Genomic DNA, 24,870 nt, shown 5'->3' on the forward strand with positions numbered 1-24,870 from the left:
CCTCGGGTCCTTCTCACAGGATGAATCTGAAACTTTTTCTGTTTACCAATGTGCTTATTATATACTAAGCCTTTAAGCTCCACTATAAAATCAAAATGCTAGTATTAAAAAACAAAAAGAATCACTTTCATTTAACATTTTCAGAGAAAAATTTTAGCTATTACAATTTAGCTCTATGATTAAAATTTAAATAACCACTGTCGTGTGAAGTAGGTTTCAGATGAAAACCTGTCCTAAGGAAAAGAAAGAAGAGCCCTTTGAGGGGGAGATTGAAAATGAGGAATAGGATGTATGGGGAGAGAGAGGAACCCAGGAAGCGGTGAAGGGAGGAGAGAAGGCAGTTGTTTACCTTGAGGTACCATGAGAACAGACTGGGAAAACTAAAAGCTCAGCTAAAACTATCATTTGTATTTGAAAGAGACAACCAGAGAAGTCACCTTTCATCATGTCTTGTGTCATATGCAATGTCTACTAAATCTGCCAGACAATAAATACAGATCAGACCGTCTTTATCATACACACTCGTGCCCCTCAGCTCCCTCCCCAGCCTCCCAAAAGAACAGAAAGAGTCACAAGCCACCGCCTTGGCCTCCGGCCACGCCCTCACCGCCTGCAGCCCCCACTGGGCTGCATGCTTTAGAGTCTGAGACTCAAATGACAGTTCTGCTCCGTAGACTATGCTCCACACTGTGCTAGGCGATAGGTTTCGTCCTTCTTTCCCTTCAGTGGATGAAATTTGTTTCCCCATTGGGTGAATCTCTCTCAGGACTTCCTATCACATGATAAGAATAAGCATTTCTCAGTACTAAAGATGGAAAGGTTGACTTCAGAGACAGGGACCACTTGAGGGTCTGACCCCTCAAAACTGTAATCTATAAGAATTAGGGGATTTAAAAGCAGCTTTGTAGGGAGAACATGCCCAGACCAAGGGCCCCACAGGCACAATAGTCCCCGGAGGTAAATAAACTGAACGTGTCTGGATGTGCCTGGGTTAGCCGCATGCAAAGATGTAAGCGGGACGTGTTCAAATGTCTCATGACTTTGGTGAGCACCACCTCTGCTTTCCACGCCCTGAGGGGTGGCTACACTGACTGGAGCTGAGCGCCCGGTTCCTTGAGGCGCCTCAGATCTCTCCATCTCTACAAATGCTGGCAGGCTCCTCCGTCTCTGAGTATCTTTAAAGCCTTTCTGTACCTCTGCACCCGCATGCTTACAGCTCAGTAAACTCTGTTATTGCTTACTTCAGTGAGCGGGCTAGTTTGAGCACTGGAAGGATAACTGAAGATTTGGGTCTCTGCACATCCCCGCAACAGGAAAGGGTGAGTTAATTAAAAGCTTAACTAATTCTCCCCACCCGACTTCCACACGGCCTTTTCTTGTGGCCTGGCTCCCAGCCAAGTCCTGAAGGGCAGCGGACTGCCAAAGACAGGGTCCCAGCTGCTGGGAAGTGTGGGGCTCAGATTACTCCAGAGTGGCCAGATTATTACATACTAAAAGCAAATCAGAAACAGAGAGATTTTTTAACAGATAACTGAGGCTTACGAACATGCTAGCCTTTTCTTAAGTTTTTTATTAGCACTATGAGGTTCTCATCTTGCAAACATCCACAATTGTTAAAGCACGGAGTGGCTATTTCTCTCCTAAAAACAACATTTTCTCCACATATTGAGCTGACATGTTTTGCAGATAATAAAAGTGAAATATCTTTGAAGCAGTAGCACAGGAAATACAGTCATATGGCTCTGAGAAGAAAAACAAGAGTAAAGGAGAAACTTTGCCCACTTTGCAACCTACTAAATTTCTCAAAACTGTTGATTCTAAAAATAAAACCATGCCATTTTTGTAAAAATAAAGACAGGGAAATTTTTCTAGTTCTAATACTCTGCTTTCTAGAAGCCAAAAGAAACGATCTAGTTTCATTAAAGGGATAGTGGATGGAGTACTGTTTTCACTGAGCCAAGAACGTTCACCATAAATGTGCACAAACCTAAAATGCTTGAGCAAATGTATATATCAAAAAGTATGTTCGAGGGGAGGGTATAGGTCAGTGGTAGAGTGCCTGCTTAGCATGCACAAGGTCCTGGGTTCAATTCCCAGGACCTCCATTAAAAATAACTAATTTAAAATTTTTTAAGTATGTTCATCAAAATAGCAGATTCATGCAAAGTCCAATGGCAAAATAGAATCTTTCTTTGAACCTCCACTACAGTTGTCTCATTTTCCCACTTGACCTAAACAAATAAGTAGAGTTTCACATAAGCCAAAATGGGCTCCGAAAAAAAGAAATTCTTCATTCTGCCTGTGCCCATTCAGGGTGTGTGTCTCAGGGGTGAAGGGAAGAAGAGGTTGGTATCAACCACTGTCTGATGAAACAAAACCGCTGCCCCAGCTTCTCTCTTCCCAGAGCACGAGGTGCTTACTCTACCGCTCCCACCACTCGCTCCTCTTTTCCTTCAGGTATCCTTCTCCCCCAAAACCCACGAACTTTGCAAAAGTATCACTTGTCTTTTATCCTCAACATCTTTCAAAATACCTGACGCTCAATAAAACTTTGTTAAACAAATGATTTAAATGTTATAGTAATTTCAGGTATCTTGGTTTTTTAAAAAATCATATAATTTGGAAAACAAGGTCTCGTATCTCACTGAGACCATAAATAGAACAGCAAAATTCCTGAAATTGCAACGACTTCCAGAATTTACCTTCAACCTCAGGTTCATACGTAAAGCCCAAGAAATGTAGAAGAAACTGGAGAAACGCACTCTGTTCATTTCCTTTCTGTGCATATGTTGATGGCGTCAAATTTTGAGCTGCCTCCTTTCTCTGCATCCTGAACTCCCGCCTACCTGGAACATCGACACCTGGTTTCTCATCCCCAGGTAATCGAGCGCCTAGATCCCAGACACTTGGCTGGTGTCTGATAACCAGGCTCTGCTAGAAGCCCGTGTGCCCACCTACCCAGTGCTGCTTGGCTGCTGTTTAAATCTTAGCCCTATGGTTCTGCAGCCACTGCTTATATCCTAGCATTCCACCTCAAGAGCTGAGGCAGGAATCCTGTTCACATTTCCCCAGATACACGATAACCTCTTAGGACAGCATAGAATGTAAATTATTTCATCTCCAGTTTTCTCAAGAAACATGAGATGAATTTCCACTTAAAACACTAGTTTAAAAAAAAACTACATTTTACATGATTAATACAAAAACCTGGTTATTAAAACTAGAAATGACATTCTCATATCAAGTTATCTCTTTCTATCCTTATCAGGATTATCCTTGAGACAATCTATGGGCATCCTCAAATAGTATATACATCAATATTATTAACAATTCTCTGAGGTGATATATGCGGATTATTATTTTCTGAATTTTGTAGATAAAGTTATTGAAAGAAACAAGATTATTTTCCTAGGTTCTCAAAAAAATTTTTTTAAATGTAACATTAACACATCAAACCCTTTGGTGATCACGGATCCTACTTAATTTCCTCCAAGAAGAATTTGAAGTTACACATCACGAATGGAAAGAAAGAAAACTAATATTTTCTGAGAGCCTAAAATGTGCTAAACGCTGTGCTAATAACTCAGATAATAATTAAAACAATGAAGAAAGTAGTATTGGTCTCATTTTACAGTTGAGAAGAGTAAGACACAGAGAGATTTCTTTTCCAAGAATCCCATTGCTAGGAACTATGACAGTCCAGATTTGCTCAGAATTTGAACCCAGGTCTATCCCACTCCAAAGCTGATGCGCACTATTTCCTGTATGGGTATAATAAAATCACATAGGTATAACAAAACCAGAAAGGGCAGAATTCCAGATAGGTAGGTAGGTAGATAGATAGATAGACAGATAAACAGATAGATAGACAGCAGATAGATAGATAAATAGATATAAGAAAAACCACACACACACACAGAAAAAAGTCTAGAGAAAAAGAAGATAAATACGTATTCCCAAAATACACATATTGAAAAAACCTATTGCATTTTAACCCAAATCTTAGGTCTGCACTATCAGCCAAAGCAAAGAGGGAGGTCACAAGGGTAGCAGCTCTCATTTACCTAATATAAAGACTATCAGTCTATTAAGAAGGAAAAACAGCTCACAAGTTCTAAAGAGAGATTTCTTATGTTGTGCGCAAACTGCGCCTCACACAGTAGAACCATTTTCTCCACAGCAGTTATTCAGAAATCGCTGAGCTGTCACTCACGCAGTGTTTCTTACACAGACCCACGTCTCTAGCCAGGTGCAGGCAAACCAAAATAACATGGGGACAGCATAACTGAAGAAAAATAACAATGTCACCATAGAAAGTTCTAACTTCCTCAGATCGTTAGATCAGAATCTTCTCTTGTCATCCCAAGGTCATTAGCAAACACCTTTCTGATAACAAGTAAGAGTGGGCCAGCTGCCTCCGCCAGAACCGCTGGTCATTCTTGAAGTCATTTAGCTTGTCAATCAATCAGTCAGTCAACAAATATTTACTGCGTGCCCACCATGTGCCAAGAACTGTGCTAAATACAAGGGAGTCCAACGGATCTGGTCCATTTTAATGAAACTGACACTCTGGTCGAGGAAACAATTTACTGAGTCCCACAGATATTTATATTTAAACACCAGGAAGTGTTACTAAGGCATTACAAAGGGCTTTGAGAGCCAGTAATCGGGATGTGATTTGGCTTAGAGCAGAGGTAGGGAGCATGTTTAAAAAATGCATCCCTAGGGGGTGGGTATAGCTCAAGTGGTAGAGCACATGCTTAGCATGTGTGAGGTCCTGGGCTCAGTCCCCAGGACCTCCACTAAAAATAAATAAATAAATGAGTAAACCTAATTACTCTCCTCAAAAAAAACAAAAAAAAACTAAAAAAAAATTAAATGCATCCCTGAGAAAGTGGCATAAGAGCCGAGATCTGACTTGCTTTTATTAAGTACATAATTAATCATCTACCCTTGCCAGTTAAGGACCATGTGTGCAGCACCATATTGGAGACCAAGAAGTATACAGAGAAGCCTGACAGTCACATCTTTGAAGCAGTTTAAATTTTAAATTCAATTACACAGAAAAGATGCATGCATGTGAGAAGTCAATAATACAAGAAAGCACTAGAAAGGCATCGAATAAGTGGCACAAGTAAGTGACAACGGGCAAAGGGACTGATAAACCCTTAGGGGCTAGTGTAACCCAGAAAGAGTTCTCTGGGACAACAGGAGGTGATGTAGTTCCTGCAACAATAGTTTTCAAGTGTTTCTGACTAACATATACAGTAAGAAATACATTTTACACTATGGCCCAATAGAAACATTGAGATGTATATAATAAAACTAAAAATACCATATGAGATCGCTCATACGTGGAATCTAAAAAAAAAAAGAACATAAATACAATACAGAAACAGACTCATAGACACAGAATACAAACTTGTGGTTGCCAAGGGGGAGGAGGGTGGGAAGGGATAGACTGGGAGTTCAAAATTTGTAGACACTGACAGGCATATGTAGAATAGGTAAACAAGATTATACTGTATAGCACAGGGAAATATATACAAGATCTTGTGGTAGCTCACAGTAAAAGGAACGTGACAATGAATATATGCATGTTCATATATAACTGAAAAATTGTGCTCTGCCCTGGAATTTGACACAACATTGTAAAATGACTATAACTCAATAAAAAAAAAGTTTAAAAAATAAAAAAAAAATCAAATCAATGGAAAAAAATAATAAAACTAAAGTTTTGTGAAGCAAAACTTGTTCTCACCAAATGTGGTCCAATTGATTGTTTCTGTTCTACTTCACTTTCTTACGTTTTTCCTTATGTTGGTCCCAATCCATTAAATTAAGTTCATTACCCACTAATGAGTCACAACTTAACATGTGAGATTTCTATAACAGAAAATATTTCTGCACACAGTGAGACTTCTTCACAAAACAAAAGGAAACACAAAAGGAATTCTCACCTCCTACAAAAGTGATCCAAGCCAACGTGACTTAATGCTTTCTCACTCATCCTCCTTCTTCCTTCCCTTCATTTCCGGTCACATAGCTGGCTTAGCAATAAAACAAAACAAAACAAAACCCTCCACACTCAGAATGCGTCTGCACCACAAATTTACATTATAACCTTCTCTGAGACTTTATTCCCCCCTACTATCTTCCACCGCCAGCAGCACCAGCCTGATTCTGAGTGGAAACGTATGAAGCTCCTTCACCCGAGTGTGAGTGAAGATTGCTGTCACCCATATGGAGTTATTGCTATGGGTGGGTCGACACTTCAGATCAGACCTATATTTCAAGTCCTGAGGCAACACATGAACAGAGGGCATTTATCCCTTAGTCCAGTATGTTTCTTCGTAAGCATTAGTTTTAGACCCCATGCAGTTTTTCCAAAGTCAGAGCTTTTAAAATTGTTCTGGTCCATTTTAATGCAGTTACTAGAGTTAGAAAAATATATATCATGCAGAGTAGGCTACCAATCTTACATGAATCATCCAGCGATACCCTCATCAATCCCCACGAATGTTGATAAACTTTTTATCTGGGGAGGAGGTCTCATTCTTTAGTCATGCTGAATGTCTGAAATACTGGCTTTCATTAAGGATAGACTTAGCAAATGCCTCCAAAACTCTGCCCTATAGATTTGACCTAAGCGCCTAAAAGGAATAATGCCCTCCATTATTACCAGCTTCATAAATACTCTACAGACATTCCCCAGTGTTTCTTTTAAGAAAGAGAGAGTTTGTTTAAAAATAAAATGTTAACTCAAAACAAAACAGTAATCAGTCTGAATCAGTCAGGGAACAGGTTCAGAAATGCATCCATTGCATTTACTGATACAAATGATGAACATATATGTACTGATTAGATATTAAAAGTTAAAACCAAAATTGATTTTAAAATATATTTCTCATTTTGCCCTACTTATTTACAATCCTCCTTTAAAAGCCTGGAAGAATGGTTCTCTTCCTCCTCTGGTGGGTACAACTAATGCTAACAATCTGGGCAGTAACAGGAATTTCTCAGAAGACATACATGTCACTGCATTTCATAAGCTCTTGCTAACCTACCCCAGGACCAACATTACCAGGGGAGGTTAGAGCTGCCTGCCCCCTGGCCTAGTTTGGTTCACCCAGGGGTTTTTTGTTTGTTTGATGTGTGTGTGTGTGATTGGAGAGTACTGATATTATACAGAAGACGTTCAGTGCTCTAAAGCTAAAATAAGAAGGTGACAATGGTCCCTTCTGTCTAGGCTTAACCACGGCCACTCCAAAGTGTAGCAGCAGGCCTTTGAATTGTGACTCTCCTTAAAATGAATCTTCAAACCTGCACAGGCCCCAGGCCTCAAACCACAAATAAAAGGGTTTCTTTCATCACTAAAAGAGTTTTAGTGATTAAACGACCTGTTAAGAGATTTGAATCAGATCTGATTATTCTTGCTTCTCTAACACTAAAGACAGAAGTTAAGTAGCATTTACGTATTTTGACTTACATATAACAAGCTAAGACCAGGCTGCTCAGCCTGTTTACATCGTAGGGAGGGAACTGAAGTTCATTCCCTTAGGAATTACCCTATTTGCTCTCCTACGTGTATGGCTGTTGGTAGGTCAGTGGCGGGAAAGTCAAATTTGCTGCTGCTGCGTCTTTTAATCAAAAGGCAAGGTGAGTTGTTTTTCTCGGGCTCCTCGTGGGCTAACTTGTATATTTACATAAGGAATGGCTGGCTTTCACCAGGGTGGCCTTGGAGGGGAGTCCAGGGAAGGCCTGTAATGCACCACCAGGGTGGGATTTCCCGGAGGAAAAGCGCCTTTGAGACCCCGGCGCAGCTGGGCCGCTTCCCGGGTCTTGGGCCACAGCCGTGTGGCCAGCGGAGGCGCCAGGGCGCGCCCGGGCTTCATCGGCCAAAGTGGGCGATGAAGGCACCTCTGGGGCCCCTTGCATCTGGTTTGGGAGAAAAGGTGACAAAGGCCCAAAGGCAGCTGGTCAGAGGGGAGCACGAAGCGGCCCGGGGCTCAGCCCCCGCGCGCGAGGTCCCCGGCGGGGCGCAGGCGGGGACGTGCCGGGAGGCGAGGGCTGCGTGGCTGCGAGCCCCGGCGGCCTGGGAGGGGCCCTGGGAAGGCCCTGACCCCCCGGGGGGCGCCCGCCTCGCGGCCGATCAGAGGGCGAGCCTGCGGCTCCCGGGGCTCGAGACGCCCTCTGCGCCGCTGCCCAGCACCGCAGCCGCGCTGCGCCTCCCGAAAGCAATTTGACCGGCGCGTCCCCGGCCGGCCGCCTAAGGCCACGGCTGGGCGGAAAAGAGGCCGAGGGAGAAAAAGGGAATGGGTGGGGGAGGGGGCCGGGAGCGAGGAAGCGGTGTCATTTCCACCAACTGGGCTCTTTCCTGACCCAGCCGCTCATCTGTCACCGCTGTCTCGTTCCTGTTATTTACATCTGTCTTTAGCATTCTAATTACTCGCTTTATTACTTTAGCCTGGAGGAATCCTGTAAAAAACAACGGAGATGAGGATCCTACCACACAATAAAACTGCCCAAAATCCCCGCTGCACATTATACAGAGCACTTGAGAATATTTGTGCTGTTATATGACCTCAATATGTCCTTAGATTGATCTTATTATAAATTTCTTTCTCCCTTCTCTTTCTCCGTGTGTATGTGATGAACTCTTTTAAGGTGTAGAGTGCAGGAATAAACTGGTTAAACAATGATGAAAATGAGATTATTCTTTAAGCAGGAGGTACAGGGGGAGATGGGTCTCCTTTAAGAAGACTTTGAGGTGTTTGAGCCAACCCCATCCAGGTTCAGTTTCTAAACTCTTGGTTTTATTTTCGCTTCAATCTGATAAAGTAGAGCCATCTTCGCACGCAAGCTTCTAAGGCTGAAAGAATCTTGGAAATTTAGTGGAGAGAATAAAATGCCTAATGTCTTTCATTATCTTGCATTAATCTCCGAGCTCCCAGAAGGTCTCAGGAAGGGAAGTGAATTTAGAGTGGAGATAGAAGTGGGGTTCAAAAATCGTGGTGGTTTGAATGCTTTTCTTTTAATGTGAGATTTAGAAGGGGGGTAGTTCACAATCTTTTACTAAACCACTGATGCCAAGATTCACAGAGACACTCAATATCTGAATCCAAAAGAGGCTGATCTAACCTACCAGAAAATCCAGGGCAAAATGCAGCTTCCTAACTGTTATTTATCCCTGCCAGTGGAGTTATCATTGCGCTCAGTTGCAATTTCTGGCCGTGCTAATGATTTTCTTTATTGTGTTACATTAACATAATCTCCTCCAGAAAGAAAATGACAAAATATATGGATTTTTAGATAAATAACTGAAGTAATTTATTGGACTTTATGCTCTTCTGATGGTGTGGTTGATAGATAATGCAATAATACGTACATAATTAAGCGGGTTTACTGTACCTCAGTCCAAATAGGTTCAAGGGCAGTATCTCTGTCTTTAGGCCTATAGTTTTCTCAATGGATATTTACTTCCTCCACCCTGTGGAATAAAGGGCAGACCTCAGGAAGCAAACAACGAGGGACTAAGTGTGGGATGGCAAAAGGGAAAGAAAAGAAAACTGATCAATTCTCTGATCAAGGATTTTAGAGTAGAGCCCATTTTTTCATACTCCCCACTCTTTCTCATAAGCGTTCAGTGAATTGATGAGAAAAACATGAAACATTGAAGACAAACATAGGCTTTTCCAGAGAAATGAATGTCTTACACCCAGGTCAGGGAGGGGAGCTTCAAAAACACCTTGCAGGACCCAGAGATCTTCTGTCAAGGAAGCACAAAGGCTTCTGGGAAATCATTAACCCTGAACTTGGGCACCACATGCCCCCTTGCCCTGGCTTCTGGAGGTTGCCCATTCAAGGCATGGTGTACTTGCTCTTCCAAACTCATCTAAATTACATCAATAACAGAGCGCACTCTTTAATGAGCTCTCAACTTTAAAGACTTGAAGGATATTAACAAGCCGCTTGACAAATGGTGCTTAGAAGCACATTAAAGACGCTGCTAATGGAGCGCATAATGACGGCTAATTTTCGATCAGATATAAATTAGAGCCCCAACAGTTATTTGCCTTAAGGACTTTATGTAAATGATTCTGTTCTGTATAAACTGAAAAGCGAAGAGAGCCCTGCCATTTTGGCAATCCTTGCGGATATGATTAATAGATCTGCAACAGAACTGGGCAGAGACAACTGATGGCATTTCCATCTAAAAGTCAGTGTGTTTAGGTGGTAAATAGGATAGCTTCTAGTGTCGATGTGTGCTTCTTCTTCAACCAAAAGGGTAAAAATGTTCTTGGCATCTCCTCCACGTGGTTAAAGATGTTCACAAAAGAAGAGCATCCAGACATCTCCCTTAGACCTGTACCTCATACCAACCGAGCTGCCAAGAACAGCCACAATTTTATATATTTCATTGGGACCCAAATCTGTGTTATATGCCCCCTAGCCACATATCCCCACAGCATCTTCAAAGACACAGTCAAGTTTACTGGGATCTAAGATCTGTTGATCACTTTTTAGAATCCTCTCACTATGAAATTGCCTGAGATCTCGTTCATAGATTTGCACACAATTCAGGTTCTACAAGAACGTGCCGGGAAGAAGAAGTGGTTGGGAGAAGGAAAGTGAGGAGAGGAGCTGGGGGAAATTATGATGGAAATGGTGAGGTGGGAAGAAGGAGAGTAGAAATGAGCATGAGGGCAGAAGGAGTTCAGATAGGAAAGATTGGAGGAACTCTTAATGCCTACCCAATTTAAAGTGGAAGAGACATTTGTAGCTTTGTTTGTTTTTCCCCCCTTCTATGCCTCCCATATTGTAAGTGTTGAGTCTCAGAGTGCATAAAAGGGTCTGGGGATTGATTCTTAAAATGCGTTATCTTCTAGCCTATTTCTGCTCTGATGGTTCTTAGGAAGCCTGAAGAGGAGTTACCCTAAGATGTGTCGCCTGTGTCCAGTTTCTGCTTTATCACATCTACTTGGCATCCGCCAGCCCAAATGCCACGTGTAACACTGGGATTGCTTCGAGCTGCATCTGGCTGCAGTTTCAGGAATAGCATCCTTTCCTGAACAAGGGAAAAGAGTTTGTGTAAGAGTGAGTTTGCCAAACCTGAAAAACCAGCCAACTCTCGCTTGTCAATGGCTTGTTTATTATGAATTACAAACAAAAGCTCAAACTTTCTGCTGCAGGAAAGTAAAGCATTACTTCATCTCATGGCAGTTTTCTCTGCCTTAAACGCACAAGAAAAGTATGTTCTGGGGAGGGGATCTTTTTTTATAAGCAACTCATGAGCAGTGTTAAAATTAATATAGAAATCCTGCCTCAATAAGGGAGCTATTTCTACCAGTGACACCAGCTTCTAAGATTTCCTCATTCAAGCCATTTGAGAGATGAAAGTAATGAGAAGGGCACGGGGAGGGGAAAATGGAAAGATGAGGGGTTGAGTATTAAAGAGATTTCTCCTAGACTGATTGAATCATTTTATCTTTCAGTAACTGATACCTAATAGCCAAGAGTTAAATGGTGGAGAATAAGAATGCTTCTTACCTTCATGACTGAGTTATGAAGTAGTTTCAAATTGGGGTACAATAAATATGATTGTTCTTGTCTTGCATTAAATCTGTCTACTCTTCCCTCCAACCCTCTTCCCCAATCACACACACTTCCAGTGCTGATAAGCCATGCTAGAAACAACTGGACATTTCTTCAACCCACTAGTGTGGGATTCTGTAGCAATGGGAGCAAGTAGGAAGAGCAGACTCAGCTCTCATTTTGTCTGAGAGCAATCCTCAGGCAGATGGTAGAATCAGATGGTTAAAAACCAACTTTGAAAAATGCAACAGCTACACTAATAGCAAAATTAGTAACAAGGCTGCAGGATTCTGACCTCAGTTGGTTGCGAGAGGACTTGTGGCTGAGCTTTTCGGAACGGAAAGTGGTGTTTGGCACATATTCAGCTCCAAGAGCTTGACTGGCTTATTTTCCCACTTTTTCCTTCTGCCCAGAGGGGATAATTCATGTCATCTTTAGGGAACTTTGTGATTTTATTTACAGCGAATGAACGCATTGTATCAAGACTAATTCCCAGTTACCTGCGTACTTCCACTTTTCCTCGGGACAAATGGAGAATCCCTGACCAGATGAAGCTGGGCTGGTTCCCCAAAACACGCCTTTTCTATTTTATTATAATGCCCCTTTCTCTTTTGCACAGTTACTATCAAGATAGGGAGAGGGCAGGTGTGACCACATCTGGTCACTGTGCCTTTCTTCCTCTCCCTGGAGAAAGATAGAGATCATCTCGTATTAACTACCCATCTCCCCCTCACACTCCCTTTTTTTCACTTGTTCATCTCCCAGATTCTGAGTGAATCCCAGGAGCGGGGAGGAGGGGAGTCTTACTGAAAAAGAAAGCAGCATAAGGGGAATAAAATCAATGGAATGATTTAGGAAATGGAAGAATGAACCCCTCTGACAATTAAAAGCTCTCAGAGCTGCAAAGTGAAAACTTGATGGAAAAAAAGTGCAAGTTGCCAACTGATTCTTATCTAATCCTTTAGGATCCTTTGGTGGAAGTTAGAGACTTAACTTAGGGATGTGAACTCCACATCCTCAAAAATGACTTTCCTCTCAAGGAGTCAGGCTGTCCTAGCTGGGCAGCCAGGGGCTGGGGTCTCTTCTCCAATCACAGCCCTCCCCAAAGACCAAAGACCTTGGAGGGAGAGGAGAAAGCATGTGCCTTCATTCTGGCTTCAGGTGAACAGGTGGGCACTGCCAGGTCCTGAGATGGAAAGTTAGCCAGTCCAGGCATTGTTAGTTACAACCTCAGAGTTGGTACTGAAAGGAAACTTGAAACCAGTGAGCCAGGCTGCTCTCTCTCTGGAAGCCGCAAAGTCCAGGAGAGCCCAGAGCCTGAAGCACTGAACCCTCATTCCCAAGGGAACCCTTGGTCTAATTCCAGCCTCCCACCCCCTCGGAGCGCAGCGGCAGGCCGGGTCCTCGCGTCCTCCCTGGGAGTCACAGACTGCTTCCACTTTGCAGCCAGAGGTCTGCTCCAGAGACACTGTCTTCGAGCTCTGTATAGAGGCAGGACGTGAAGGAAAGACACCTGTGGCCAACAGAAGGTCAAAGCCCGGCGGTGCACTAACAAAAGGCACGCCGCCCGGAGTCTCAAGCACTTTCCCAGGCGAATTGCGTGTCTTGAATAGACTAAGAAGGAGAGACTTTGAGTGAGTTTGAAAAGTTTCACCAAGGCAAGCGGGCCTCAGGGAATGGCTCCGAGTCTACCTGTGTGTTGGTTTGTGAATGTCCATCTGTGCGTGTGTTACCCGGATGACCAGTAGCGAGGAAGGATGCTGTAGATGAAGTAGAGGGTCGCCACTTCTCTTCTGATCCGTAGCTTCAGGCCAAGGCCGCGGAGGCTCCGTGTACTCTGGCGGGCTGTGTGCCTCCCCCACGCTGCAAAGTGATTAGGCTCACCTAGGATTGGAGCAGAAAAGGCATCTATTCTTGGCAAGGGTCAGGAGCCTTCCTGTGAAATCTACGCTTACATATCTGGGCCCCAGACTGCTGTTGAACTTGGAACTTGAAAGTGATCTTTTTTTTTTCCAAAAGGGATTCCCTCCCTCCCTCACCTTCACCTCCATCACCTTGCACACCCAGGCCAATAACCCCCACAAACCAAGGACCTACTCTGTTTCTAGAAATCAGGGAGCCTCCACCCCATTTAACCAAAATGCTCAGAGATGCAGACTGCCATTTAGCAAAGCCCTGGGGGCCCACTGGGAAAGTCAGACTCTCTGGCTCTGTGTGTGTTAACCCTCGGTCTCCCAGCGAGCCCAGCATCCTCCGAGTCCAACAGGCCTTCCAAGAATACAAGCACTGCCCCAGCCACTCATGCAAAGGGTGTCGATTTATGCCCTTCAATCACTTACAAATCCATCAGTTACTTGTGTTTTTTCCCCTAAATCTTACTCCATTGATTAACAGGACGACTTCAACATCTTACAAGAATTCCAGAAGCCAGTGGGCTTTCTTTAAAAAATATTGGACACATACTTCTCATTTTCTTGTTGCCTCAAATTATTCAGGGAAACCTAGAAGCTACAAGAGAACCTACCCATCGAATTTTTTAAAAGTCATCAATAGACACAAATAACACTTTGAATACCCTCCCAGGGTCCAGAAGATGGGAAGGTTAAGGGAAAGAGGAAGGAAGAACTATTTTTGAAAAATTATAACAAAAATTTAAGAATCACGACTCAGACACTATGAGAGGGTGAGGGGGGCTTCTGTTAGCTACAGCAAAGTCTGGGGGTGGGGAAGGGCTCTTGCTTTCCGCCAAGTGACAGCTGGAGTAATGGCTGTAGACCCAGTGCGGGGGTGGGGGCGGAGGGGGGCAGTAATTACTAACCAGGCTCACCCGCCCCCCTACTTTAGAGCGACCGCGTTCTTTTTTGCGCGTCCAGCTGCGCGCTCGGCTGGCTGCTCGGCCTCGGGGCATCCTGGAGCCTGAATGGGGTGGGGGGTGGGGGTGAGTGCTAGAGGACTTTAGATCGAGGTTCCTAAAAGGCTTCTGAACTAGAATGTCCCCAAGGTCTCACCCTTGCAGGGCCTTGGCGCAAAGGAAGGCTGAGCAGAGACTGCTCCAAGCCTAGCAGCCCTCAACCACTCGGCCCACATTAGGCACCTGGCAAAAAGTGAGGGATGGGGGTCGATGCCGAAGTGGGTAGCAGCCCAGGAAACAGTGATTCGTCTCCTCTGGCTGCACGGGACTGAAACCTTTCTTCGAGGATGGAAGGCAAATCGAGGCCAGGTCCCCTCCCGGTTCAGAGAGCGCAGACCCTCAGAAGGCGCAGGCGCTCCCTTGGGCCCTACAAGCCTGAAGTTAAGTGTACACCAAGGGATCCGCGCTGGGGAGGGCGGAGAGGAGGGGAGAGGGGTTGGGGCTAGGTTCTCCACCTCCTCCCGCCGCCTCCCTCCCGCAGGCTGGAAGCCTCACGTAGTCTGGGATTTTTTCAGAATAATTGATGGGTCCAGTTCTCCAGAGCTTTCCCGGTGAGAGCGCGGCGGACCGCGCTAGAATTTAAATAGATGTGATTAGTAAAATGCAAGGGGGTGAAGCGCCCAGGCCTCTCATTCTCGCGGGTTCCCGGCGGCGCGCCTGGCAAGGCGCCTGCTCCCCCGGGCTCTAGGGGAACGCGGGGCCGGGGCGAGCTTGTCCAGCGCGGAGGGCGGCTCGCCTCCCCACACCCCAGCGCGATGGACCTTAACACTCACCCTCTCCCAACCAGGTTCTCACCAACGTGCACCCCGACCTGGAGCAGGGGGAAGTTGAGGCTTGCAGGCACATCAAGGCCAGCGGGTACCAAGTGATGGTAAGCCAGAGGGTGGGTGCAAAGATCTTGATGTCTTCCCACCGCCAGAACCGACCAGGCGGGCGAGAAGCCTCAGCCTTGAAAAGCGAGGAAAGCTTCTCGGCGGTCGCTGTCCCCAGGTCCTGCTTCTCACACTCACTGTTCTTTTTCTACCTCCGCCCTTACCGGTAGTCCTCTCTCCAGGCTGCCGAGACCAGGCAGCCGGGGTCTCGGAACTTAAGGCGCCCCTTCACTTACCCAAAGCTCTAAGAATGTCCCCTCCACAAAGAAGTGACCTAGGCTGGGAAAAGCCTTCGCCTTGGCTCTTTCTCTCTCTCACATCCCTATGTCATCGATTTGTTCCTGAAAAGGGGGCTATGCATTCTTATAACATCTACAGCCAATTAATATTGCATTAACTCTATTAAAAAAAAACAAAAGCACCAGAATACTGCACCCTATCAAAGCCATCTATTATTCACGGAAATGTAATTGGAGACCTACGATATGTGTGTTACGGGCCAGTGGAGGAAAACAGAGTCGTGACAATATTTCAGAAAGGAAGGGGATCCGAGGGTATCTAATATTTAATTTCAGGTCTGTGGTTTTCTAATTCGAGATTAAAAGCAGTCACGTCTTTGAAGCCAGACAGTTGGTATAAATGTACAGTTAAAATATTCTATTCCACGGTCCCTAGACAGAGCTCTCTGCTCGTCCCACGCTTCATTAAATTTTTATTATCATCCCAGACTAGAGCAAGGAATGAGCGGAAAGACTGTCCATCTAATTGCAATTGATAAAAAAAAAAGCTCTTAGATTTCCCCCCTCATTTTAATATATTAAGACCAGTTTTCTTCGTATGTCCAGTCTTTCCCAGCCCTGTGATAAATACAGTTTATCACACAGATACAGTTTCTACTTTCCAACAGGCACCAGGCTTGGCTGTCTTCTCTGCCCTTTGAGAAGGCCTGGGGGTGGGGGAAGTTGAAGGGGGAGAAGGGTATTAGAGACTGGCTTCAGAAATGCTATTTGGGGAAAAAAGGTGACATCAGTTCTTGAAGCATCTGGCAAAAGATCAACGAGAGACAACATTTGCACTAAGGTGGTTTTTCCTGTGGCAAGATGAAAGTATATTGTTACCCAAACAAAACAAACAGATTATAAGACCAAGCTACACTTTTCGACAGCCTTTCCACTGTGTGGGATGAAAGCAAAGAGTCATATTTTCACTTTATTTCTTTCTTTCTCACTGCTGCACCCCCAGCACAGACACACACACACACACACACACACACACACACACCTCAAAACGTCTGTTCTTCTTGAGCCTTCTTTATGTGCTACTAATCTGACTGTCACACTAGACGACTGTAGGGGTGTGTGTGTGTGTGTGTGTGTGTGTGTTGTGTATTCCGGAAGCCTGTCTCAACAAGGGTGCGTCAACATTTTTTGAAACTGGTGTAAATAAAGCTTTTCATCTCCAGGCAGAGTAAAACCCACAGTTTGCTTTGTGAGCAGCTCCCTATTATCACATCGCCACTTAATTTTATTTCTATTCTCTCCAAGTTAAATAGAAAGACTGGCTCACAAGGGAGCTGCCATGTGCCTACAGACTGGGGATGTCAAGCAGAGAGACTCACTGTGCAAAGTTAATTTCAATTCCCGAGGAGGATTTCACATTCCGGCTGGCTGTGACCCACAGTAATTAGCTGAGATAACTAATGATTACTTACTTATTCCTTGTAATTATCTGGATTTAATAATTCGCTGTGTAATTTATTAATTCGCTCATAATAGCCTTTCAGGACTGGGAATGGCTCCTTTAAAGGGGCAAAGCAGGCAAAATTTAGCGATTTTTTTCTCATTGTCATAAATCTGTCTCCTGACAAATGTAGACTTCAGGAACATTTCTATCATCATAACTATCCAGGAACCTTTGTCTTCCTTTTTTATCCTATCAGGATACCAATCCAACTTTTTTTTCCTTCTGTTGTAGCCCCTCCCTTCAAGGCCAACTGAAAAATCAAGTGGAGTTTTAAGTTCTAACGTGGACCATTTACCTAGAGATAAAAATTCTTTTTGCCAAACAATTGAAAAGATGAATCTATAAACTTAATGTCATAGCTTGCATAGAAAAATTTGAGCTTTATCTTTTGAACAATATGCCTTTTAAAATCAAGTGAATTTCTAAATGCCTTTTCCACTATCTCTTCAAGCACTTCCCCACTAGATAGATCAAAATGAAATGATTCATTTAAAGTATAAAGTAAAGCATTTTTACCTCCAGAATTCCAAAGAGAGTCACAAAATATGTCTTTGATAGCCAAAGTACTTAGTTACTTATTGTTATTTATTTTTAAAATACATTGTATAGAAAATAGGGAAGTGTTACATTGACTGAAAATCCGAATTATTTCATTTGCTTTTTCATAGTTCCACTATTTTTCCTCAGCTCTGGGTCAATGAAACAATCTATAAAGAGCTGACCAACTGATTTAATGACAAACATCTAAAGAAAATTGCATTTTTTCCAGATAACATTATAACCCAATTGGTGTAAAGAGTACTTACTTAGATATCAACCAGGCCTTACATGATCTTTGCTATTAGTCACTTATTCCCTTCCAGCTTACACTTAAATGATTCTACTTTGAACAAAAAGATTGGATCATTTGCCTTTAAAGAAGTTAAAAGAAAACAAATTATATAGTTCTGCAACATCAGAATAAGGAAGACTAGGCATGCTGCTAAGTCAATTCATAAAAGATCTTTTTGGAATAAAATAGTAATTGTGAACCTTGAGGGGGGAAATTTAGGAAAGGAGTCATGAATGCCAATGGATTTGATTGATATGACAAGTACCTTCCACCACAGTTTGCTATTTATCCATCTAAGTGTTTTGAAAGCCAGTATCAAATGGGTATTTCTCAACAATATATACACAATTTCTTCTAGCCTTACCTTTAATTTCTTCTTTAAGACCAATCCTCTTCTCTCCATATCTCTATGGTTTGTTTTGGTATGTTTTGCAACTAGCATTAATAGAAACTTTCAGAATACATTTCTTTTTAAAATTCTTCTTTCCCCATAAAACAAACACATTTAAGCAGGCTTGAATAATGGATATAATTACTATCTCGTAGTAAAGAAAGTTTTTTTTTCTAACCATTGTAAGAACATAAGGAAGAGGAACTTAGAGTGTGATACAGTTTTAAAAGTCCAGGAACACAGGAGACAAAGAACACTCGGTGAATGTGGTTGGGATGGGGAGGATATAGGGCTTCACTGTCAACTGTTGAAGTAAATGGATAGTTGCTTTTCTGTCACTTTCCTCACAAAAATCTAGGACAAACATGCATACATGCAAGCTACCATACATCTCAAAATGCACTAAAAAGAACACCTATTTTATTTCTATCCATTGTATTTCTCAATTTCAACTATTTTTACAGGATTTCTCACTTCAGTTAAAGATGTCATATCTGTAGAAAGAAAACACAAGCACACACCTCTGTCTCCTCCCTGACTCTCCTCCCTCCTAACATACATCTCCTAGACCCTTAGCTAACAGCCACTTGTGGGAAGGAGGAGGAGTTATTTATTGAAGATAATTTTTATTCTAGATCAGAAAGCCTGATTTGCTACACATTCAAGCTATTTAATTCACTTTCTCCACTCCAGAAAAACTAAGCAAGCAGAAAGTTCTCCAACTAGCTAGAACTGCAGGGTCAAACGTGTTGTTGGAACAAAAATGAGTCGTGTGGTTACTATCCGTGGTGCTGAAACAGTATCCCATACAATGAGATTGGGGGCTGGCTCTCTGAAAAGACTTAAGAAAACTGAGTCTAATAACAGGGGGTAAAGTGGAAGAAGGGACATTCGGCCTCCTAAACAGAGAAATAGAATTAAACCATCACTATCAGTATATATGAAGTTACAATTCTTTCTTTTAAATTTTCACAACTTTCTGTATTTTCTTAGCTGTCTATGCAATGTATATCATTATTTCTAAATGGACATATGGATTTTGTTTTTTCAGGAGTCCTTTTTATTTCAGCGGTAGAGAAGGAAGTCCCTCCACCCATTATCCATCCAACTTTCACAACTCTTTTTGTTACACCTGGAAATCATAATCAATTTTCCAATAACATTTAATCCCAACTTGAACCCTTATAACAATTTTCACTGACTCGTGGGCTATTTCCTAATCTCATCCTCAAAATAAGAAATATCCCAAGGCAGATTCATATTAGAGGGTTAAGAGCTCAGGTTAGCAGAATTACCTGTAGAGGATGGCCCGGCTCCTCCCTCCTGTAGGACCTATAGTTTAATATGATGTTCTCATTATTAATAATGTAAATATCTAAATCCTGAAGAAAACTTTGAAAATTTAATATGTTGCCCAACTGTTGTAGGAAGTCTGAAAATTATTAAAATTAGTGAGGATCCTTTAAACTAAGATCAGAAAAAGAAAACTCAGTGTATCAAATGGGCAGAATTACTTTGCCAAACTACCTGTAGACAGACTTCCACCAACTCTGGTGTCTGGGTGAGTCATAGAAAGAGGACACAATTTTGCTCCTTTTAACCACCCAGGATTTCTTCCTCAGCCCTACTCTGCCTATTGCAGAATGTGAGTTTCCTTAAAGATCATGGAAATGGAGAGAGTGGGAGAGAGAGAGAGAGAGAGATGCTTTAATTTGTAATTAGTAACCCAAATGCTTCCTGCTCTGGCTTTGGGGCACTGCTCTCCAGGAGTGGTAACTGAATTGAGAACTATGGTGGGTCAGCCCCTAGGCCTCAATCAAGGTGTCTTACTCCCCTAACCAGGCCTTGACTCTTGCCACACCCAGTCTCCCAGTGCTACTGATAACTGAACTGAGTTCCTTTCTTCCTTTTACCCAAGCAATATCTCTGCTCACAAAGATTTTCTTTGCAGAATTTTTCAGATCTAGAGAAAGGAATCTAAGGGAGGTAGCCGGAGCCAAATATTGTGATCTCATCTAGGCAGAAAAGCAAAGCACCCCTGAGATGAGCTCTAGCTATTAGAAGGCTATTCTAAACTCTCTTCTTTCATACTTTCCTAGAGAAACATCTCCTACTAAATCCAAGTCAGACTTTGACAACAACCAGTCCATAATAAACCATCAAATGTGTTTCTGCTTTTAAAAAATCTCCCATCAAAATTATTCCCATGTAAATGATTAAAAACAACATCACATTTTAGAAGCCATTTAATTTTAATAGCATATTTTAATGAAAAAAGCAGCATACTTTGCCAATAAAACATTAAAATCATCTTTTCAATGAAAGACAATCAAACAACACCAAAAATAAGTTAATACATTACCATAGTAAATAAACCATCTATTAACAAAAACAAGAAACCAGGTCATATACAGAACTCAAGACTTCGGAGAGCCTTAAAGGGAACAGCAATACAACAAAATTTGTAAGAATATATCTATATGTGCATTTTGAATGAACTATTTACAATAGATAAGGTACCAGTCATCACGTACCTAATTTTTTTTGTTCCAAAAGAATTCTACCAAACAATGTGAATTTACAAGCAGTGCACTGTCTTTTCTTATAGTTCAAATTAGTTTTTCTACAAACAAACCTCCAAAAGGAAAAACTGAAGGATTCTTGTAAATGTTACAATGTAGTCAACAAAGCAATTGAAAACTAGAAGACTGAAATACCTTGGTGAAATCTTAGAATCTGGAAAGGCGAACACCAAGTGACAAATGCACCTAAAGCTAGAAAATGATGCATCACAGTCATGCTTCCAACTGCTTGAGTTCTTCTCTTTCATTAGAGGTGTGTGTACGTGTGCCTGTGTGTGTGTGTGTGTGTGTGTGTAAGGGTGAGTGAGAGAGCGCGTGTGTAGCAGGGACAATGTGGGAATCCCCATTAAATATGTAACGAAGTAAACAATACTTTGGACAGTGAATCAGGTCTACACGATTAAGACGTCCATTACTGAGTGTCGACTCACAAATCAGAACACTACCAGTAAAAACAAAGGAAAAACAATCTTCATTCAAAGTGAGAATATACAAATGGGCTAAAAGGAATACAGTATAAGAGGAAAGCTGTAAAAATTCAGTAAACTTATCAAACATAAAAAAATTAACTTCACTAGCCATACTTTACCCCCATTTTTAAGACTAAAGAAGTTTAATTAATTAGAATGTGCACAAATTAAGTTGCTAGAGAGATAAATTAATAATTTACAGAGGGTTGTTCAGCAATAATCTAATAATAGCTTTCAAGATCAGTGAACACAGCAGGCGCAACTCCTTTCTTAAGCATTAACACTTCAGAGAAGGAAAGAGGGGGTAGGAACCACAATAAAAATATATATATAATATACAGTGTAAATGCAGAAAATCTGCCATCTTTTTTTAAAATTCAAAATACTTTAGAGATGTCTCTATCACATTAAGCATCAACTCTAGTTTAAAGTTTCAGTCCTGAATCAATTTCTATTTCTGAAAAATAGCTGCAAAGTGTACTTTTAAACTTGAACAAGGGTGATGTCTTTAGGAATAAAAACAAATCTTACTTGATCATTCTGGGGGCCTTTTAAAAGGCTGTCTCGTCTGCCTTCCTGCAAACAGCCAGCTCCAGACTTCCTGTGAAGAGGCCAACGTGCCTTCTCCGGGTGGGGTGGGGTCGAAAGGGACACCTTTGCTACAACTTGACAAATCCCTTCTTTTGTTTTTCTTTCCTTTGAGAAATCGTTTCACATTCTCACCGGTCTTGGGCTCAGTTGCTCGCTTGTTCGCTTGCTCTCCAATCCTCGCTTTCTCTGGATTCACATTCACTGGACTTGTTTTTGATCGCGGAAAGTGGAAAGAAAAGAGGCAGGAGAGAGAGAGAGAGAAAAAGAGGTGAGGAGGGGCCTGTCTCTCGAGAGGTCATGGGTCTCCTAAATGCCCGCGGAATATTTCATTCTTTTCTGTTTCTGCCTCTGGTTGCAGAACCAGACGCGCACCACGTTTTTCTTAAGGTCCAGCTTCTCCGCGATGGCGGCGATCTTCTCGGAGGAGGGCCGCGGCTGGATGGCGAAGTAGGCTTCGAGCGAGCGCTTCTCCGGCGCCGCAATGGACGTGCGCTTGCGCTTCTTCTCAGCGCCGTTGAAGAGCTCCGGCTTGGTGAGCTTCTCGCGGTGAGACTTCTCAGCCTCCTCTAGCCACGCTTGCAGGATGGGTTTGAGGGCGATCATATTGTTGTGAGACAACGTGAGGGACTCGAACCTGCAGATGGTGCTCTGGCTAAGCGAGCCCACGCCGGGGATCTTGAGGTTGGCTAGCGCGGAGCCCACATCGGCCTGGGTCACCCCCAGCTTGATACGTCGCTGCTTGAAGCGCTCGGCGAATGCCTCCAGGTCCCGGGGGTCGGCGTCCACGTCGCTCATGCAGCCCATATGTGAGGGCAGCCCGTGTGCATGGGCCATGCTGAGCGCAGCTTGGTGCATGGGGTTCATGGTAGCCATGTGCGGCGCGTGAGCTGGAGTGGACACCACGGCACCGTCGGGGCCCGCCATAGCACCCAGAGCCAGCCCGGGACTCAGATGCTCCAGCAGCTCGCCTTCAAGCGCCTGATGCGGCTGATGGTGGTGATGGTGGTGGTGATGGTGGTGGTGGTGCGTGCTTGCCAGCGCAGACGGGTGCGAGATGGGCACCGACGAAGAGGAGGCAGCCGACGTGCACGGGATGGTATTCATGGTGTGGTAAGTGGCGTCCGGCTTGAAGGGGCTGTGGTGGGGCGGGTGATGGTGGTGGCTCTTGCTCTGGGAGACGATATCCACCGCCGCCAGAGCCTCGGCGCGGGCCAGCAGACTCTCATCCAGCCCGCCGAATATATTGCTCTGCAATTGCAAGTAAAAGGCACACATTACTCTCAGCAGGGAATTGTGCGCACTCTCTCCGGAAGCAACGGCCCAGCGCTCGACACCGCCGCCGCGCCTACAACATTCCCAGAACGTTAAAATAATAATTAATAATAATAATAATAATAATAATAATCCTGAAACTAGCAGGTGAGGAGGAGAGGAGCCACGGAGAGAAGCCAAGAGATCACGAGGAGGAGGAAAGTGAACCTGCAAACACAACACAACGTAACACGCGCACAGGCAACGCATTCCAGGTCATAAAAATTAATATGAAAGGAAAGACCCGCTGAATACATAAGAGAGAGAGAGAGGGGAAAACTGGTTGGAGGTGTGGGGTGATTTGCTGTGCAGACATGAAAAAAACATCAAGCAGATAAAGGGGGCTGTCAAAATGTGCCTTTAAGCGGTGATTATGCAGAAATACGCACCGGTGGGGTTGGAAGACACGCTCGCCGCATCGCCTCGGAGCCCCCGCCACTGCCGCCGCTGCTGCCGCTGCTACTGGAGCTGCTACTCCGGCCTCCACCGCCCCCGCCACTGCCACCACCGCCGCCAGCATTGCTCGAGCTGCTAGGAGAACTGGCGGAGGGCGCCGCGGGTGCAGAGGACCCGGGCGAGGCGCTGTGCAATGCCGAGTACTTGGGCTCCACGTGCAGGCTGCCGCCGTGAGGCATGCTGAACGCCTGCTTGCTGTTCAGGGACATCATCATCATCTTCCCCGCCCGCCCGGGCGTTTGTCCGTAGCGCACTCACTGGCCCCGGCGGCCGGGACCCTCCCGAGAAGTGCTGGGCGGGAGCGAGAGCGGGGAAGGGAGATGCAAAGTTGCTCTCACTCTCCGCTGCTCCAAGCTCTTCTCGCCTTGCCCCGACTACGCGCTCCTGCGCTGGCTCCGCGGTCAATCTGAGCGGATGCTGGGCTCCGCTTGCCACTGGCTGCAGACCTGGGCGCCCGAAACTGCCCCCGCTCTTCGCGGCCGCGGAGTTATACTCCTCTCTCCCCGCGCCTGCCCCCGCACCCCCCGCCCGCCCTCCCTCTCGCGCGCCTCCGCCCTCCCCTGCCAGGAAGAGCCTCCTCAGATTCTAGCGTCCCCCAGCTCCCTGGTTGCCTCCTCCAGGCTTTGGTCCTTTCTGCTTTCCTGACACCCGCCTCCCGCTCCCCCTCCGCGCCCTCCACACCCCGCTTCCTACCCCCGCCCGCGCTCGGATGCCGCCGCCCCTACCCGGCGGGCCGCAGCTCTCACTTACAGTTGCGCCCCTGCTCAACCCCACCCTGCTGGACAGGTCTGCACTCTAGTCGCGGGGCAGTTCCTACCTAAGAGCCGCCCTCCAGCCCCTTCTGCTTCTTCCGCCGCGTCTCTGCCTCGCCGGCAAAAGAAACTCCTAAATAAAGTTGCGGGCCAGGGAAGCCTCGGGTGAGGTTTTCCCACTACAAGGAACGCCTCTTACCTGGCTGCCTCCCCCGCCTCTTGCTTACCGCTAAGTTCCAGGCCTCCGCCCCCAACTCAGCCTGCCCCTCCCTGCAGCTCAGGTGACCCTGATCCCTGGCTCGCGACCACAGTGGAGGACACGGTCGCTGCCGCCGATCGGGATCCTCCCCGCTGCCCTGCGCTT

The 24,870-nt window shown here is 44.5% G+C and overlaps 1 protein-coding gene across 1 annotated transcript; it reads right to left on the reverse strand.

The window, feature by feature from the left end:
• Nucleotides 1-20,577: 20,577 nt before the first annotated feature.
• On the reverse strand, nt 20,578-24,216 carry POU4F2 (POU class 4 homeobox 2). The gene is made up of 2 exons (XM_006209929.3): nt 23,688-24,216; nt 20,578-23,235 (listed from the first exon to the last, which is right to left on the reverse strand). Exons 1-2 carry the CDS (start codon nt 23,970-23,972, stop codon nt 22,294-22,296), a joined length of 1,227 nt encoding a protein of 408 aa, XP_006209991.1. The 5' UTR covers nt 23,973-24,216; the 3' UTR covers nt 20,578-22,293.
• Between the last annotated feature and the right edge of the window lie 654 nt (nt 24,217-24,870).

This window comes from Vicugna pacos, chromosome 2, assembly GCF_048564905.1.
Source record: "Vicugna pacos chromosome 2, VicPac4, whole genome shotgun sequence".
In the NCBI taxonomy this organism is placed as follows: domain Eukaryota; kingdom Metazoa; phylum Chordata; class Mammalia; order Artiodactyla; family Camelidae; genus Vicugna; species Vicugna pacos.